Consider the following 18,912-nt stretch of genomic DNA (forward strand, 5'->3'; position numbering starts at 1 on the left):
TCCAACAACGATAAAAGTATTTACTGAATGGATTGTCAACGAACTAATTGGAAATAACCAAACACATAAACACATTAACAGGATCTTGCATCAGCAAAGACACCAACCGCTCACTGCGGCTGAATACATGTATTTCGCACTCAGTACTAATGGGTGTAGAATACGTTATACGTGCAGTACTCTCACTGACATTGCACGAATGGTCAGCGTTTATCTTTCTCCCATCTTGAAACAACCACGTGATGCACGAGTCTGATGAAGAGTTTGCTCCTGCTTACCTGTGGGTCATCGGTTGCTATACATGGAGTGCTTTCTGTTTTCAGGGATCTCAAGCAATACAAAAGTGGCAAACAATTAATTTTCTTTCTTTTTTAACTCACCCTCGCTTCATTTTCTTGCAATTTGTCTACAGTCTGTAGGTCTGTCAATTCCTGTGGGAAAAGAAGTTCATTTGTGCTATTTTTAATTTCAACAAGTCTATCATTACAAGACAAGCAGATGAAAGCTTGTGCCGTCTTCTGCAATGAATATTGGCACACACGAGGAATGTATGCTTGAAATGAGAACAAGGATTAACAACAGAGGCAAAAAGTGCATGCTGCATCAGTGCTGTCATTTCTGAAAGTCACTGCCTTGGACAGAAAATTAATACATTGAAATCTTTGAAACAATTGATAACACGTGAACAGCGTTGTTGTCAAGTCAAGTCTAACCCTTCACAAGTCAAGCCATATTCCTTTCATGATAAGACCAGTCATAAGTAACAAAGGAATTACTGTCACAGTTTATTTGAACAGCTTGTGACTTGGCCAAAGACTGGATGACTTATGATGAATTTGACTACAACACTAGTGAAGTCAAACTCATGGCTCAACAAAGATTACGAAGTCTTTCTGTTCCTGACTAGTGTTATAGCCATATCTGCAACTGGCTTCTTGGGCTAAGGCTACGTCTCATGTCAGCATGTACCTGTGAACGTACTGGCAACCAGGCAGGACCGAGACCTGTAGCTCTAAGGAATAAGATTTGAATGTGGCCCTACTACTCTCGGCACATGTGGTTCCCTTCATCTTTCATCTTACCATTCCAGTAAGGCAGGCTTTCAACCGTGCTATCTCTGCCCTCAGCTGCCTGATGAGCCTGACGTTAGGATCCTGCGACACAATGAAAGAATGAGGTTTTAAACAGTCAACAATGCGCCATGCCCCGTCGAGCTCATGCATAAACCAAAATCGCAAAAAACTCATCTCAGATTTTATAACAATAACCTTGACCCTTGACCTAGGAGTCCAAAGATGATCGGCTTCCAGCAGGACATCAAGACAAACCAAGTTTGAAGTTGATATACTTAGTCTTGCTTTTGAGTAATGAAAGAAAAGCTTCTTGTATCCATGTGGAGGGACAGATGGACACACAGGCAGACATGGCAAGCCAGTATGCCCCTTTGGCTTCACCAGCATGGCACAGAAATCAACCAAGATACGATGTTCAAGTAAAAATAACATGCCCTTCTTTATATCTGAGAGAAGCATTTGAAGCAGACCCCGTCCAACCATGGGCAATTTCTTTGGTGTTCAGTTCACCCCAATAATCAGAGAAAGGGAAATCCCGTGGGAGCTTGTAGAGACTTGCTGGGATATTAAACAATAGAAACAGACATCATAAAATAATTCACAGATACAGATACACACGGTACAGGTTTGGGACATTCTGTAATATCAGTGATATAATACTGTGTTTACATTTCAGAACTGTGAGCCTAAGTAATACAAAGATTAGTGGCAAGGCCAAGAAGTGTCTGCATGGGAGTGCGAGCAAGTTTTTACCTCATTAATGGTAGGCTTGTTTATGATGTTCTTTGCACGATTAGCATATCTCAAGGTGCTCAGCGTCTCACCGTAATTCACGTCAGCAGGAGAAATAGCTAGAGAAGAAATTTAAAGAGTGTAACAGCCAATTAATACTTCACATGATTGGCAATTTGGATACTTGGGACATTAAAAAACTGCCAAATTGTGTTGTTTACAGACGTATCATAATAAAGAGTGCCATCATCTTTATTATGATATGTATTTCTATTTCATTATAAACTATTACCTCTAACTTTAGGCAATTTGTCCAGGGTAGAAAACCAATGGCATAGGTTTTTGTACTTTAACCCCTTCGCGCTGGGAGGCGGCTAGACACGCCGTATAAAAATTGAGACGCTCGACCGACGCTCGAGCGAACACGGTGAAAGATGGCAGACCCTGGCTCTTGTATATATGGTAATTGGCCTTTGTGTGTAGCCCAGAAATGAAAAGACCGAATATGCATCATAATCACCAGCTTCACAATAGTCCCCACTTTGAAAAGAGGCAACGGGAATGTGGAAGCATGAGTAGAGCCGCATGCCACCGAACAATCAGCCTTTTCATCGTGTAATTCAAAGCGTGCAGAGCACGCAGGGCCACAAACCGAGAATTTGCGGTTTGGCAGGTGGCCTTTGTGGCCAAGCGAGGCTGGAATTCTTGGAGTCGGCTTTTGGGAAGAAATTCCCGGCGCAAAGGGGTTGACCATGTAAAGCAAAACAAGCCGGGCTCTACATGTACCTTCCACAAATTGTCCAAAGTTCTTCCAAACTTCCTGGGGGATTTATGCGAGAGCACCAAAGATTAACCTTAGCCTTATACAATTCGGTAATAAATAGGTCACTTACAACGTAATAATCTTCAATAATCCTCCAATTTTGACATAATTTTCATGCACTCTCATAGTCAGGGTTCATTACTCACAGTATATTGTAATGATGACAGATTTGGTAACTTACACCAAACTTTCCCGAGCATGAAACTTACTTGCCACCATGATGGTCTTAGAGTTGCCTCCAAGGCTGTCTTTCAGCAGCCATGTCAGGACCGAATCCCGGTAGGGAATAAACACCATGGACTTGCGCTTGTTGGTTGTGGACACGGGACTGTGATTCACCATGGACGACATATCAGCTGGAATGATATCAACGAATAGCAATAATGAGTCACTTGTTCATTGGCTACGCGGAAAGTCCTTACAATTATGTTCAAATGTTCTGAATAATAGAGACATTTTGGCTAGAACATGGTCAAGACGAAGGCACGCAAAGGTGCCCAAGGCAGCCGCCAAATGACCCACATCTGCCTGTAAAGCACAGCCAGAGATTGTAAGTTCTGATTTTTGCAGAGGGAGAAAAACCCAAATACTCAGGGAAAAAACCTTGGTGGCATAAGAGAGAATCAAACCCAGGACCATGGTGGTGACAGGCGAGTGCTTTAAGCACAAGCTGCCTATGCCACCCAGAAACACGTAAGGTAGGATGTAAAACTGTCGTTTGGCAGCATACAGGTGATGTTTTATGCAAAGGACAATATAAAAGTAAGTTTGGTGCTCAGTGAAATTCAATACTTTCAACATAATCTGCCAGCACTTTAATGACTGTAGCAATTGGAATTACATGTATATCTTTAAATCAACCACATAATCTCACATCGTAAACGAAAAAAAGGAAGAAAATCTGCACTTACCTAAAGCTGAAATTACATTACCAAGGGTGACCAGTGATTTGTTAATATTGGCTCCTTCTTTTAACCGGTCCCCTGTAGCACCTGTGGCATCTGCTCTTTCACTGCAATATAACAAGAGAAATACATGACAATGGATATAAACTTTTATGGTAAAATACATTTGTTTTTGTATAAGGATAGCATTGGGACCAAGCCTACATGGACTGGATTGGTTGGTGGGTGGGTTCAACAATATCTGCATCTTGGCTGTTGATCACAAATTGTTTTACTCATGAGGCATTTGGCATGGTACATCGTCAAGTTGAAACAAATTATTTTTCATACATGCACTGTGTCCATGAAGGTACACTTTTTCACTGCGCAAAATTGGGAAAAACCAACATGCCTTTTGAAATTTGACATCTTGTGGCAATGGTACAGTTTCATATCATTAGTGTCCATGCCCTGCCAATAAGCAGCAAATTCATCAAGGCTCAGCAGGACCAAGAAAGTACCAAGCTAACAAAGACATAGGTTCTTCAGTGGACACTGATACAAAGTCTGTACAAGATTTTGGTGCAAAAATTTTAACACAAAGCTGCTACAAATCTTTTTGCTGAGAAAACGACGGGGAGGAGTTTGACTCGGTGACTGTTTGGTAACAATGAAACCCTATCTTGTCAGAATAATGCACTGAATGCCTGGACCTCAATATACCTCCACCTCATCACATACGTTGTACCCTGCCAGTGACATCAGTGCATTAAAAGTTGGCTGCTGCCCCCTTTATTTAGGGGGAATCTCTCAGCCAATCATCTGGATGGATGGGTATGCCAAAACTCTTCAACTCAGGGCACTGGAGTACAAACCATTACAACAGTTACAGGGGCAAGCATGTACATGTACACCCATTTGTTGACCACCGGGCAATAAAACATATGCTAGGTGCCATGTGAAATCGAAAAGTGGTTGTGGAGTGGTCCTATCACTCAAACTTGTTTGTTGATGACTCCAATCGGAATGAGTTGAAGGGTGTTCGTTTGTGTGTTCATGGGAATGGTAGACCATTTCTTGGAGTCTCTGGTTGCCCTACTCTTTAGTCTGTTAGCAACATCTATGCAGTACACTTCTTGAAGATGAACTCTGAAGTGACTTGGAGAAAGTTATGAAGATAGTAATCATGTCAAACCTTACCTGCCTGCCAGATCTACCAGGTTGATTTTACTGATGGTCTCACTTGGCATGTCATCGTGAAATTTGGCCTGGTAAAAATGAATAATAAAATGCCATTATTGAGGCGGTACTGGCATTCTACTCTGTACTACACACCTACATGTATTGGTTAATGTATTTTTACCATTAAAAAACTGCATTTATGTTGGAGAAAGAGACTAACATTATGCTAGCAATAATGCTTAAGCCCTTTAGATAATGAAGTTTGTTGAAAAAAATCAAAATTAGAATTTTCATTGGGAAAATTCATCTTTGGCAGTAACAACATCCCTTTGATGGCAACTAACTGCGTGGGTGCAAAGATTCTTGGTTTGAATTTCTTTTGGAATTTACAGTCTTCAGGAGTGCACTGTGTGTTCAGAAGCCCGATTCAAAAACATCCCATCAGCCTCTCTCTTCTTTGTTGGTTGGGGGAGGGGGGTGCTATAAACATGGGATAAACAAATTGTTTGCCAGGCTTACTTGGGTGAAAGTGATGGTGAAGATTGCATGTGACCTACTGCTGGTGTCGTTCATCATGGTGGAAGCTGTGGTTCTATAAACAGAGAGAACTAAAGATGATCAAGCCGTCAGCTTCCAGGAGTACGTCACAGCCTGACAGCAACTAAATATCTCATCATTATTCGGGGACAAAAATTTCGAATTTCATTCATGAGCCGGAAAAGACAACAACTTAGGCAAAAAGGCATAAAGGAAATAAAGCCATTTGGATGTTAATAATCTTTCCGGCATTGAATGAGTTGCCAAAAAAAATCTTCTCCACAAAATATCTTTGTGACACACAACATGGGGAATCACTCCTGTTAACTTACACCATCTGTATGGGCGTGTGTAGGTAATTAACATAAAAAGGGACGTGAAGATGAAGTCACTGTCCCACTCTAGCAATGTTGTAAATAGTATCACACTTGTGCTCGTCAAACATGCTTATCGAGTTGGGAGGGGGCATGCTTTCAAGAATGTACGAGTGTTCTATACATCATTTTGTCTTGAAAACAAAATGCGTCCTCAGGACCTGAGAAAGTCATGTACAGTACCAGTATGTGGACTTTCTCAGGTCCACAAAATATTTTCCCCTCTCTAAAAAAACAGGTTCAGAGGCATTTAGGGGTCTGGGTTATCAATTATGTCAATGGCAAAAGGAAGAACAGTCAAGGAATCCATCAACACAAACCCGCTTGAAACCATGCTCACAGTTCAAGAAACTGAAGTACATGTACATGTAGTTTCACTGGGTTTTCTTTAAACACGAGAGAACCAAAGAAATGTACATGTACTTGTTTGTAACACTATAAAACCGATGTACCTTTGTGTGTTCCCCTTATCCATAAGGACATGAACATCTTGGTAGTCAGACACAAGGTGCTTGGAAAGGTCTACAGAAGGAAACAAACCACCAAAATGCATCACATTGCTTTCATGAACACTGCATTCATTCAGAGTCTACACAGAGCGAAAAAAAGGAAGACACATGGTCCACATGTACATGTAGACTCTTCAAACACACTGTCCCAGAAATCACAAAAAGAAGGGCCTTCTTGCCAAGAACACTGTTTAACTATTTATAGTTAACAAGTCATTACCTTGAAGGAGTGCAGCTATAAAGTTCTGTTTAATAGTCACTCTTTGTACCACACTGTTGTCTTCATAAATCTAGCTCTGGCCACATTTTGGCCAATCTGCTCCTTGCAGCCACTAGAGATGGCACGTACTATGTACATGTATTACAACATTTCTGTGGTGGGAAGACACCGCATGTGAGCACAGCTTTATGTGCACTTGAAGCAGGAGGTGCTGAGCAAGCACAACCATTTCCATAGACGTGCGCAGCCTTTCACATCATGCCGTGCACCAACTTGGAGGTTTCCCTCCTTGCCAGTTAAGGGGGCGCTTCTTGGCAGAATGGCTAATGATGAGTTCACAATTGAGCAGTCTGCACGAGAGGAGCTCACCTTGGACGTAGGGTCCATCGCGGGGGTGTTCCCTGACTCTCAGGGTGTACTGGGTGCTTGGTCGTAGCAGGTCTCGCACTCTCTCACAGTAGATTTCAAGGTAGCTACAAGAAAGAAAATGATGACACAGATCAGATTATCAGTTGAATTGGAAATCAGACCTTGATCAGTGTTGATAAGCAGGTGTAGTGGGCAGATCCAATTTGGAATTGGCTCTGACTGGAAGGTACGTGTACTCTACTGCAGACATGCCCTAGAATAACTGAATTAAACTGTATTTGGACTGTGTACATGTACGCTATTTTGAGCATGTGCTGCATACACTGTACATGTACCAAGAATCCAATCACAGGTTGACCCATTACCCTCTGTTTTAAGGGGTCGGTGTTTCAAAAAATGAAAAAAAATATTATTTTACATGCACAGATACAAGGTTTCATCCATGTAATCTAGAAACGTGTATACACCGTAATTACATGTAACCTTGCAGACGAACCCCACAATATGCATGTCAATGTTAAAAGGGAGATTTTCATTTAAGTCCTCTTTACATGTTGTCTGCAGTGTGCTCTTTACTTGGTGCATCACCCACTTCAATTGAATTCATTAGTTTTCACTGTGAAACATCCCTATGGGGAAACGGCTCCGGGTGTTTTTAACCTCGTTTACAAAGAATAAATACTCAATATTCATGTCTTACATAGCAGATTTTCATCTGTTCGACTGTCACACACTGATGACTCTGAAACATGATTCAACAGACTAGGCTTTCTGGTCAAATCATAACCCATACCTGACTTCAGTTCGGCACGATATACCGTCATCGTCTTTCTTAATCCTACTGAAGAGGCCCTGTCAATAAAAATAAGAGAAGTCCACTGTTTCAGACACCCACTTCAAAATCAACACACAAGGAGACTGTTCTCCATGAAGTGGAACACTTGGAGTCTCTCCATGTGAAATCAGTCCTCTGGAGCAGAAATCAGTTGCAACTGATATTAAACTTAGGGCCCAGTCTGGTTCCAAGACTTGAAGACTCTGACCCATTCAGAGAACCTTACGGTTCCGTGACTGCCAAGGTGACCTGACAAAAATGGAAGGAATTCTTCTAGTTTCTGAAAATTTCCAAGATACAGTCAAACCTCATTACAACAAAGTTAAAGGGACAAAACAAATTGCTTTGTGACAACCAAGACAAAACCCCATCATTTGAAAAAATTGAGATTCCCCAAGTCTGCTCTTTGTAACAGTAATTTGTTATAACATTGTTTTTTTTAATGAAAGTCGACTGTAGTTCGCGATTCTCCAAAACCTACTCTCACTCATTTTCGCTGTTAATGCTTGGAAATTTCCACAATGTCTTTTCTTCGGTGATTTCATCACATGCCACAGGATTCTACTACCTTATTAATACTGTGGGGATTTTGAATACTGATCGCCACCTCTGCAAAATGACATGCATGGGCCGCATCCCAGACATCACACCATGCATCTTGAATTGCACCATGTTCTACATGCTAACATTCCTTCAACTTCTCAAGGGAATTGTTGGGTCTGTGAACCAGACACTTCATTTCTGATAGTCTTCCAGTGCAACATTTTTGTCAGTTAGTTCAACCAAATTTACCCAGTTTTTTCACAACTGGATTTTTTGTGATCCACCCTGTACTGACATTGTGAAAGTTCAAAGGAATCTCATGTCTTTGAATTTCTATGCATACAGTACCAGTACATTATTCAAATGAAGTTTATAATGGCCATGAACGATGACTTGAGGAGGTCATCAGTTTATGCCTGACTGGTTTTGTGGCTTACTATACATGTACATCCATGTACTGTATATGGAACCATAGAGCTACAAACCCACAAACTACCGGGCCCAGTTCTGTTGTGCTGCTTAACAGTTAACGTGAATGATGTGCTGTTACCTGGTACGGCAGAAAATCATGTTGCTGCACACACTCATAATGTTAAGCACTACATGTATTTTGCAACTTGAATGAGCAGACAGTTGCATGGAGATTCCTACATTACATGTACATCACTGATTCTAGCAACTTTCTCCTGGGGTTAAGCTTGGTTTTGCTGTGCTTGCTGCTTAACAGTTTCCATAGAACTGAAGGAGGCTCTGTTAATTAGCACAAAATCAGCTGTACATGTACGGTACATGTACTTGAAGCTACCGGTAGCACCATGAAATTGGGCCCAGGATGCATGTAGATGAAAAATAGCAGAGCTTAAAATCAAGAATGTACACAATTGAAGATGTTGCTAATGGTACATGTACAGCGTAAATGTACCTACATGTACATGTAAGTATACATGTACATCATAGGTAGGCATTCATCATGATCAGGGGCCAAGTTCTTTTGTTAGGGAAATTTCAACCGCGTTGTGGGGACATTTCTGAGTCCCCAGAATGTTTTCGGTCCCCACAAACTGGCTGAAATGTTAAGTGTATGTCCCCACAACTACCGGTACGGTACAGTGCGGGAGTGCTCACTCACACATACACGTACATGTGTACACCACTGAAGTCGTATTGTGTACATGTACATGAATGAGCTGGAATAAATGGCGAAGCAGATAACAATGCATTGCTTGCTTTGTTAATGTCATTTTTATAAATTGAAGGCTATAAAAGACACCTGGTTCAAAGAACGGCAACATAACATGGACAATATACAGTTGACAAAGCAGATGTACACACACCATACCAATGAGACTGTCACTCACATGAATGCTTACATGTCCATGCGTGGGTTGTTGGCAACAAACTATGGTAAATGTGGGAGGAGGATAATTGGGGCGTGTATCTGCACACTGAGAATGGGTATGATTTTGGCCTATACACTGAGAATGGGTATGATTTTGGCCTATACACTGAGAATGGGTATGATTTTGGCCTTCGCATTTAGACAAGCTGAAGAGGTCCCTTTGGGGAGGACGTACATGTAATTTCAATAGTATATTGTACATGTACGTGAACACATTCAAAACCACATTCGGATTTTCCACATTCACATTCTCTGCCAAATTAACATCTTGGATGGAGCAACTTAGTGCAGCAATCAAAAACTGCATTCCTGTTGGTATACACTGTACATGTACAGTACTGTGTACCAGTACATACAGGCATGTGACACTTTACGGATCACTTCAAGTACTGGGTAAATGCTCAGTAGGCATGAGACGCAATGTATTAACTCGGAAGAATGTTGCACACTATAGATATTGTGCAAAGTGCTATAATGAAACTGTTAGTTTGTGAATACGGCCGTTTCACAATAGTGCGCCACCAAGAGTTTGCAATGTGTTGGCCAATCACAATGCGCGAAAGTTGTCTACCCAATGCGTGTTTAGAAAAGGTCTACAAATTTCGAGTGTTGTGATTGGCCAATGCGTTACAAACTCTTGGAGGCGCCCTATTGTGAAACGGCCGTATTACACTCCAACATGTACACACACAAACACACACACACCTTACGTACATGTACATGTATACCTACTGTGGACATTCCTTTCTTTTCGTGCAGTTAAGAAAACTCAGTGAAAATACTCGCTTTTCTTGAACTGGGAACACGATTTTCAGCTGCATTTTTGTAAAAGGTTTCCTTGACTATTCCTCTTCCTTTTACGACAGATGACCCCTACCCCAGAATGCCTCTAAACCCCTTCTTCAGAGAAGGGGAAACGTCCCGTGGACGTGTGTAACTCCTCCTTTCCCGCATCATGTGGACATCTTTTGTTCACAGGTCCACCCTAGGTATGTAAGGTTAGTACATCAGTACAAACACACACATGCAAGGGGTAAATGTACATGTACATGTACCGGTATTTCCATCACATCTGTATTATACATGTACATGTACCTGCAAATTAATAATTCCGTCAAAGTCTTTCCCTACATGTATTGACTTCTCCACAAAGGCCTAGGCAACTGATGAGAACCTGCACATGATCTCTGTTCTTTCTCTCTGATGAAACACCATTAGGGGAATGTACAGACCCATCCTGTACATGTACATGTACCCCAGGTACACGTACGTGTACATTGTATGTCCTTTCAGGGAGGCCCCCAGTTATGTCGGAAGCATTGTGCTGACTACTGTCTTCCCTGTGATTATTATTCTACATAACGCATACAGTATTTGTACTGTAGCTGAAACAATATATTTACATGTACACCATAGGGAAGTGCAAAGTCATTTTTGGCATGTACATGTATACATGAGCATCAACAATCACACCATTGGTGACAACTTTACAACTATTTAAAACTTCTAAAACCTTTACTAACCAACGGCATTAAATCTCAAACTGTTCTCAAATTGCCATTTCACCATCATTAAAAATACATCACGCAGCGTGATGAGTCACCAGAGATATTTACATACATGGCCTGCTTTGTTCATACAGGCCACTACAAAGTTATTGTTGTTTCTCATCACTGCCCTGAAATTGCCAAGAAATCATTTGCCTTTGGTTTTGATTTGGTTTTTCCTTTGGGTTTTGGTTGAACCAACACCAGGCTGCAGAGGCTGTACTTGTACCGGGCAGAGATAACACTGTGCAACTACATGTACAAGTACTCCCCCAACAATGGAACCACTGTACTGCTTAGTACTGTACAAACCATGTGCCAATGACCCTTAAGCGTTTTTCTGAGCAAATAATGGCACAGTGATTCTGTTTCAGCCATAGGGCTATCTACATGTAGGTGTAGGAGTTCAAAAATTTCATACTGGTCAATAAATCATAAAGTTTAAGACTTCCACATCACTTTCACATAATTCCTCTTTACTTTTAAACAAACCTGCAGAAAACTGCCTAAACAGACAAACAAAAACCAACAAAATCAGCAAAAACAAAAGCTTAACACTATCATAAAGGTGGGAAAAGACGACACTGTACACGTACAATCACAACATGTATTCAATAGCATTCCTGCAACTTTCCAAAAAGTACTAGTAAGTGAGGAAGTTTCTTGCAACATGTATTGTCCAAGCAAGTACTGTACATGTACATTGAGCATTGTAAAACACAAAGAGTATCCTCTTTCAAATGTAATTTAAAATGAACGGAAGACTCAAATCCAAACAAAAGTCAATGGACTCTCTGTCCCTTTTAGTTCTGGGTACCGATACATGCACATTAAAAAACCAACGCACTTCCGTTCAACTCCTACTTGTTAAGCAGATACCGGTACATGTACAAGTACCGCGGTATGTCATGCATGGCGGGGGATCAAGAATAAAAAGAATTTGGTAGTAATAAAGACTGAAGTTTCAAGCAGAACCAATGTAGAACTTCAACAGTTTTCCCCCCTCCCTTTTTTTGACAGCCACAGAAGACTCCCCTGAAAGACAGACCCTGGCATGTACGAAAATGGTATTTGTCATGTTGTGGCCAAATGGTGGAAATGCACTTCAGGTGTAGTCGGTGTCACACGGGCACCTTGGGCAGTCATGTGAATCCGCCCCGGTACTGCGCTGGTGTTCAAAACGAAACCAGTAAACTGTTGAGTGGTTCAATTGTTAATTAGGCTCTCTGTGCAATGAACTAACCAAATTGAAACTTAAAGAAGTGTTTGCTTTCACTTACTTCGCATATTCTTGGTATTAATCCCTTGCAGGACTGTGGAGATAACAAGAAAGAGGAAACATAACTAAAGTTGAATCCAGTATTATATGACACGAAATATATGACACGGAAAATGCTTGAAACTTGTGAAGCAGCACATGTATACATCTGTGTGCACACATGTACATGTACAGTATGTACCAGTGAACTGTACAAGTGTGCACCAAACATTCATAACATTAGTTGAAAGGTTATATATAAAACTTCAAAGGACCATTTTGATGACCAATCTATCTGCCGGATACATGTAATTACAGAGTAAGTGGTTTTCTAAGTGGTGAGCGACCCAGACGGTTGACATCACATACACTTTTTCCCCATGATTTAAGTCCAAATTTTGCTCTGCATACATGCACCCTGGTCCTGCTTCCTGAGACTACTCTTATATTCAGCTGCCGGTACTTAGAGAACTTACATGTAACTTGTGCACAGAACAAAAAAGGTTCAATGTGAGTTATCAGCAAAAGGTTTATGAGCAAGAGGCTTTGTTGTAAAAAATTACGTTAATACCAATATTAATCTTTGGTCAATTGATCTACCGTGTACCAGTACACCAAAATGTTTAGAAAAGTTACATTTATGGAAATTACATGTATGAATTTGTGAAGTGGCTGAGTGAAACATTTCTAATTTCATTTGATGATTGGTAGCCCTAGGCAGAGAGTGTGTGTGTGTCAAGATCCATTAGTTTTCACATCAAATAACAGAGATATCTTTCACAAGGTTTCAGTATTCAACCATCCAGTGGGAAATCGAAATACTCATTGATCTGAGTCAATTTCTAAAAAGCGCTTATGACCAGCTTTAAAAAAAATGAGCAGACTGGCCTGTAAAATCATTTAGCATTCCCTAAAAGGGTTCCTGAACAGGGTATACTCTGTGAACCAGGGAGAACAGTTGTGGTGTTTGTACTTGTGGTTGAACCACATGGCAAGAACTTGAACACGTGTGTCGACAGACACCAGGCAACCTGTCTTTGAGGGCTGTTGGTAAGAATTTTGTTGGGGGAGGGGAGAAGAGGGTCAGCAAATTTAATTGGAAGGGTCGAGCCCAAGGAACAAGATTTCCTCCTGTTATTACCTGCTGCCTCAATGCATTTTTCACGTTGATTGTGAAACCTGATTCTCAGAGGAACTTGGGATTTACAATATGATAGTGATATTCTAAGTGGTTGAGAGTGTCAGTGCATGCAGCTCAAAGAGCAAGAAACTGCTTGTTTTAGATTTTGCTTTCCAAAAAGCAGTCAGAGGGGTACACTTTACATGTTATGCCTGGATGTTGGATTCAAATTCAAGCTACTCATTGCCAGACTTATTTGCCACCTTCGTGCTCAGGGCAAGATTCCAGCGACAACCATTTGTCAAGCAATATTAGTCAATTTTGCGTGGGACCCATAATAAATTTAATGCAGAGGTTACAGAGGAAAATCAACCAGTAGCCAACAAATGACTATCACTTAAACTTGGCCATACATTTGTAGCAGTAAATGTATGTGAGGTAACTCTTTTTTTTATTGGTTTACACAGGCACATGTAGGTCAAATGCTTAAAGGTAAATTTACAAGAACGGCATACATGTCCATGTTCAAGCTTCAAATTACATTCGGTGGCATACTGAACCCGTCGTCAACTATGGAAATATCTGTAATGTGTTGATTTTAATGCAGCATGTACATGTATCACATTATTTGTTATTCATTTGAAAATTTTACATATGTATGTAATCCGTACCAAGGGTACAATATGGTAGCTTCACTTCACAGAACATTACTGCTGAATTGTCTACAAGTTAACTTACCGGCTCACCCATCATTGTGTAGGATTTACCCGATCCAGTCTGCCCATAGGCAAAGATACAGGCATTGTAGCCCTCGAAGGCCGACTTGAGAACATCCTGTCCGAGATCGTTGAAAACCTGAACAGACGAGACAAATTAACAAAACAAGAAGTGTCTGAATGTGCCATTACAAGGTGTTTTGTAAATTATGAGGGAAACACTAAGATTATGACATGAAAATGAAAAACAAATGAACAAACAGAACAGGTAAGTTGTTTTGGAGGGGGGGTGGTGACAGGGGCCTTTGAGACACCGATGGCAGCTAGACATACATGTACCAGTTAAAAATACTTTGAAAAATGCTTTGAAATACATGTACATGGTTTGAGGTCCCTTTATGTATCATATACACTGTTCCGTGTAAGAACAATTTTCAATTTATTATGTACAAGCAAGTTAAATTGTTTTTCAGAATGGCACTGCACTGATATGATTTAAGAACTGGCTCAAGTGAGATTCACAGTGCACACCCCCAAGTGTTTCACAAGACTTCCTTTTTATGTTTCCTTTACCAGAGAATGAGACCTGCCATGTGACAGGCTCTCGATCATTAGGAATGGTAAACTGTCTCAGGTATTAATGGATGCTGAATGAAAAAGAATAAATGAACTCACAAATGGTCTTAACTTCTTAAGACTCCTTTTGGGGGGACCCAGCCACAATTTGTTGCAGATACATTGTACAAATGTGCATGATGCCGGTGCACGTACTGGTACACATGTACATGTACATAATTTGTGACTGAATCTACAAAATGAGTCATAAGGCCATTTTTAGGGCTGTACTGAATACATTTATCTGAAATATTATTGTTTTAATTTGAATATTCAAATGCAAAATTCATGAAAAGGAAGGAAAAAAATTCTTTTGTTTTAAACGAGAAAAATTGCATTACATAGAGGCTTGTTTCAAGTGAATTCAAATGAAAAGCAACAGACTTTTACGATTCAAAAAGTAATGGTAATTCATTAAACAATTTAAAAGGAATTGAAATTTTTAACAGGGCAAGAAGAATTGTTCATCTCTTAAATCTTACTAAATCATTGCTGCAGATATTCCTAGATGTGAAAAGCTATTATCTTGATCATTATATACAGCTGTGCGCGTTATTGTAACTGATTTTGTACATGGTTTGTTCATCAAAAATCTGCCGGTCGGTACGATCGAATATTTGGATATTCAATCAAATTGAATGTTGAATATTCAAACAGTGAATGATTTGAATTGACTCAGCCCTACCAGTTTTCCAATGATTTTATTCTAAAGTGCAAACGGAGCTCTTTATGTATCAGTCATGTACATGTGCGCATTGGCAACTGTTTGGGGTTTCTCTTGATCTAGGGCCTACACTGTACATTGTGCAAGATTTTCTTAAGGCCTTTACATTGTCAGAAGTGGCTCTGGCAACTTCTGACTCATTTGATTAGGCTAAATGTTGGTCACATTTATAATTCATGATCTCGTTCTCACCTCTACATTTTAATACTTTAATGTACAAACCGGTATCACTCTGGCTGGTATACATGTACGTGTACATGTATACATGTACATGCACCATTAGGTCTAGGATAAACTTGACAGGTCCTACATATCTCTACTGTGCAATATTAAAAATTACTCTGCTAACAACTTGTGGCTCATTTCATTTACCGAGATGGGGCAAATGTTAACGTACAGCAGGTTTGTACCCATGGTGCTCCATCAGCATGTTGTTACCCTGTACATGTACATGTATTCATCCCTAGAATGTTTAACACTGGGGTGAGATTGACCAATGATAAAAATAGCTGAAAAGGGACATAAAGAAGCTGGACTGTGAAAATCTCCTATACTTTTGTACACAGTCAGTGAGAAAAAAAAAGCTGAAATCCAAAGCAAAAAAGCTGATATCAACTACAAAGCTGAGAAATCTCACCCCTGGTTCAACAACACATTACACACACAGTACTGCATGTTCAATATATTTTGTCAGCTTTTTACCATACAAATGAATGCGAATACCCGTACAATTTGAAGATGCACCAGGAGATGCACCTGTAACATGTGTATGAAGACACTATTACTGTCTGGTTGATATTGGTACAAGCAATTTCCATGTTGTATGTAAACACTGCTCTGACAAAAATTAAAGGCATGACTGCATTATCAGACTATCGACAGTTTATTGGTTGAAAGGTTCTGAGTGTCAATTTTAACCTTTGTACTTTGAAGCGGCAGTACATGTATCAAAACTAAGTACGTTTAAAATTTAGTGAAACCCATGTGCCCTACTTCAAACAGAGCATATTCAAACGGTCATCACTTGCCATCCATTTTATGAAATCCAAGATTGACTGGATAACCTATAAGCCAATGGTTACAATAATGGACAAACCAACTGAGGGTTTACAGGATTATTCAAGGGAGAGGCAACCTCCATCCCGGAGGAAGAAAAAACATTGCAAAATTAGCCTATCGATCCTGCGCAGAAGCACCCCCTCACCGGTTGAAAAGAGCCCAGTTGGTGAGGAGTGTCCACTGTAAAGCATGCATTTCATAGTTGTTTGTGAACCAGTGAGTGCAGTTCCCACCAAAGGAGCCTCCACTGCTAGGAAAATTGCACCCTCTCTTTTGGTCCACCTCGGGCCTCTTTGAACAGATAAAACATAGCCTACAGGTGCACTGTACTCTACATACATGTACATGTAACACATGCAAAAAGGGGTGGCACTGGAGTTGGTGGCCATCCCTCAACCAAAAAGTGTGTGTGGGCGGGGGAGGGGTATGTATATCCTACACCCCTCAATTTTTTCTGCCCATATTTACTCTCAATAGAGCTTCATGTATCTATTATTACAATCGATAGACACAAATTCTGGTAGTGCTGTGTTTAATAAAGTTTTACTTGCAACAAGTTTGCATTGAGATTTGCTGCAGTTTCAAGTGTTCAACTATTGCAAGTTACAAAAATGCTGAATAAAATGCCGAATACAGTATTGCCCGACTGTAGGGCATTCACTTAATTGTCTAAAATGCAACTACATGTACAATCATTTGCAAAAGTTTAAGACCACCTTGAATTTTATTGGTATTTCTGTCACTGGGCCTGCATTACACTGTTTCACTGAATGATTACTTAACATGTTTTTACAGCGGTGCATAACATCAGTGTAGTGCTATATACCAATTTGAATGAAATTTTTTACAAAGGCAGGTCTTGTATGACATTTTGTCTGCAAGGCAGCACGGGTTAAAAAAAAGCCAGTCTAAGCGAACAGAAATCAGGGAGGGCACACTGAATATTAGACTGTTAACATGTCAAATCATGGAAATGTAGTCAAAAATGTTCAACCAAGGTACCAAGGTTACACACTGAAAATAAACATATGGGAAAGTTGCCATAATTGATTGGTTTCAGTTTGGTTTTCCTTCAGGTTAATGCAGTTTCTATGGGTGGTCCTAAATTTTGCAAATGACTGTACCTGTAGCAGTGTCAATACGCCCTTCTCTCTGCCACAAAAGACAGCCAGGCGGCACTGAGAAGAATCGGGATCCAGCCCTTCGCCTGTTCAAAAACTACAAGTTATGTGTAGACAACAACTTTACCTTTTCCTGGGATGCATACTGTGGGTCTGATTGGTTGACTGACCAATATGAATAGTCATAGGTGAAGGTTTTGACTCTCTCTCGTCCAAGCGCCGCCTCTCCTTCCCCAGGATGGGCCGGTATCTGCAAAAGCCAGACATACATGTAATTGCGAAAATAGAAATGACCCACAGTGTAGAGTACGCGTAGTAATGAGGAGACTCCATGGTCTACATGTGTACATATAGATGTGTACATGAACTGGTTGTGCATTACCTATATGTGAATATACCAGTACCATTATGTCCCACATGTCATACTGTACATGTACCGGTACATGTACATAAAACACACATGTGGAATACATATACATACATGTACATGTACCGTACATTGTACACTTTCTGAGGGGAACAAAATTTTTGTTATAACATACCATTATGCTACAGTTTGTGAGGAATGTTGGTTTCAAGCATTTAATCTTTTCTGGAGCTGCATTTCCACTGGACATTTTTGATACATAAGTTAAAGAGACTGTTGAGTATCCATATCTGCTGTCAGATGGTCAATCAGAGGGCACTTTCATAAGCTCCTGAGGATATCATAAGCTTCTGAAGATACAAGCCACCCAAAGTTTTAAGCGGCAAATTACCGGTAGGAAATTTTCACTGGTTGGGAGTAATGAAAGCATGGATGCACAGAAGAACAACCACGATGGAATGTGAATGTAACAGGGAAAAAATGGCACACTATGGGGAACTACATGTACTTCTATGTAAAAACATGTATTTAATAACATACTCATTTCTGGCTCTGCCACATTCGCCCCATCTTCATGATCTTAAATCACTGCTGTCCTCAGCAATACAAATTCAAATGAATTTAGTATAAATATTATCACACGTTATACAGCAAAACATAACAACAGAAAACATTTATCATTGTATTAAATTCAAAGTACCAACCAAATACATGTACATTGTACATTCAGGCATTTACACGTACATATAGGTACACAACCGGTATTTAATGACTCATCATGTACAGGAGTCTTGGATCTCCTTCGGTAGAGAAATGGCAGGGGTGGACATCTGCAGTCCAGCCGTAGACTTCTGTTTCGACTGTTTCCGATGTTTCCTCACATACGCCATGGTTTCGTTGTGAAG

General features: G+C 40.3%; 1 protein-coding gene across 3 annotated transcripts in view; it reads right to left on the bottom strand.

Annotated features, from left to right (window-relative positions):
• The window catches only part of LOC110981394 (kinesin-like protein KIF16B), a 52,084-nt gene that overhangs the window by 25,999 nt on the left and 7,173 nt on the right, over positions 1-18,912 (bottom strand). For all 3 annotated transcript variants that reach the window (XM_087137887.1, XM_087137881.1, XM_087137882.1), the window contains exons 3-15: positions 17,768-17,890; positions 14,144-14,260; positions 12,308-12,340; positions 7,497-7,555; positions 6,704-6,807; positions 6,058-6,127; positions 5,214-5,286; positions 4,713-4,780; positions 3,540-3,640; positions 2,838-2,984; positions 1,827-1,924; positions 1,083-1,154; positions 381-431 (exon numbers count right to left, since the gene is read on the bottom strand). In XM_087137887.1, the coding sequence (XP_086994013.1) occupies positions 381-431; positions 1,083-1,154; positions 1,827-1,924; positions 2,838-2,984; positions 3,540-3,640; positions 4,713-4,780; positions 5,214-5,286; positions 6,058-6,127; positions 6,704-6,807; positions 7,497-7,555; positions 12,308-12,340; positions 14,144-14,260; positions 17,768-17,890 (1,116 nt within the window). The remainder of the gene's footprint in view (positions 1-380; positions 432-1,082; positions 1,155-1,826; positions 1,925-2,837; positions 2,985-3,539; positions 3,641-4,712; positions 4,781-5,213; positions 5,287-6,057; positions 6,128-6,703; positions 6,808-7,496; positions 7,556-12,307; positions 12,341-14,143; positions 14,261-17,767; positions 17,891-18,912) is intronic.

The sequence above is a fragment of the Acanthaster planci genome, linkage group LG01, assembly GCF_054643075.1.
Source record: "Acanthaster planci isolate LZ-2023a linkage group LG01, COTS_SCS, whole genome shotgun sequence".
NCBI lineage: Eukaryota > Metazoa > Echinodermata > Asteroidea > Valvatida > Acanthasteridae > Acanthaster > Acanthaster planci.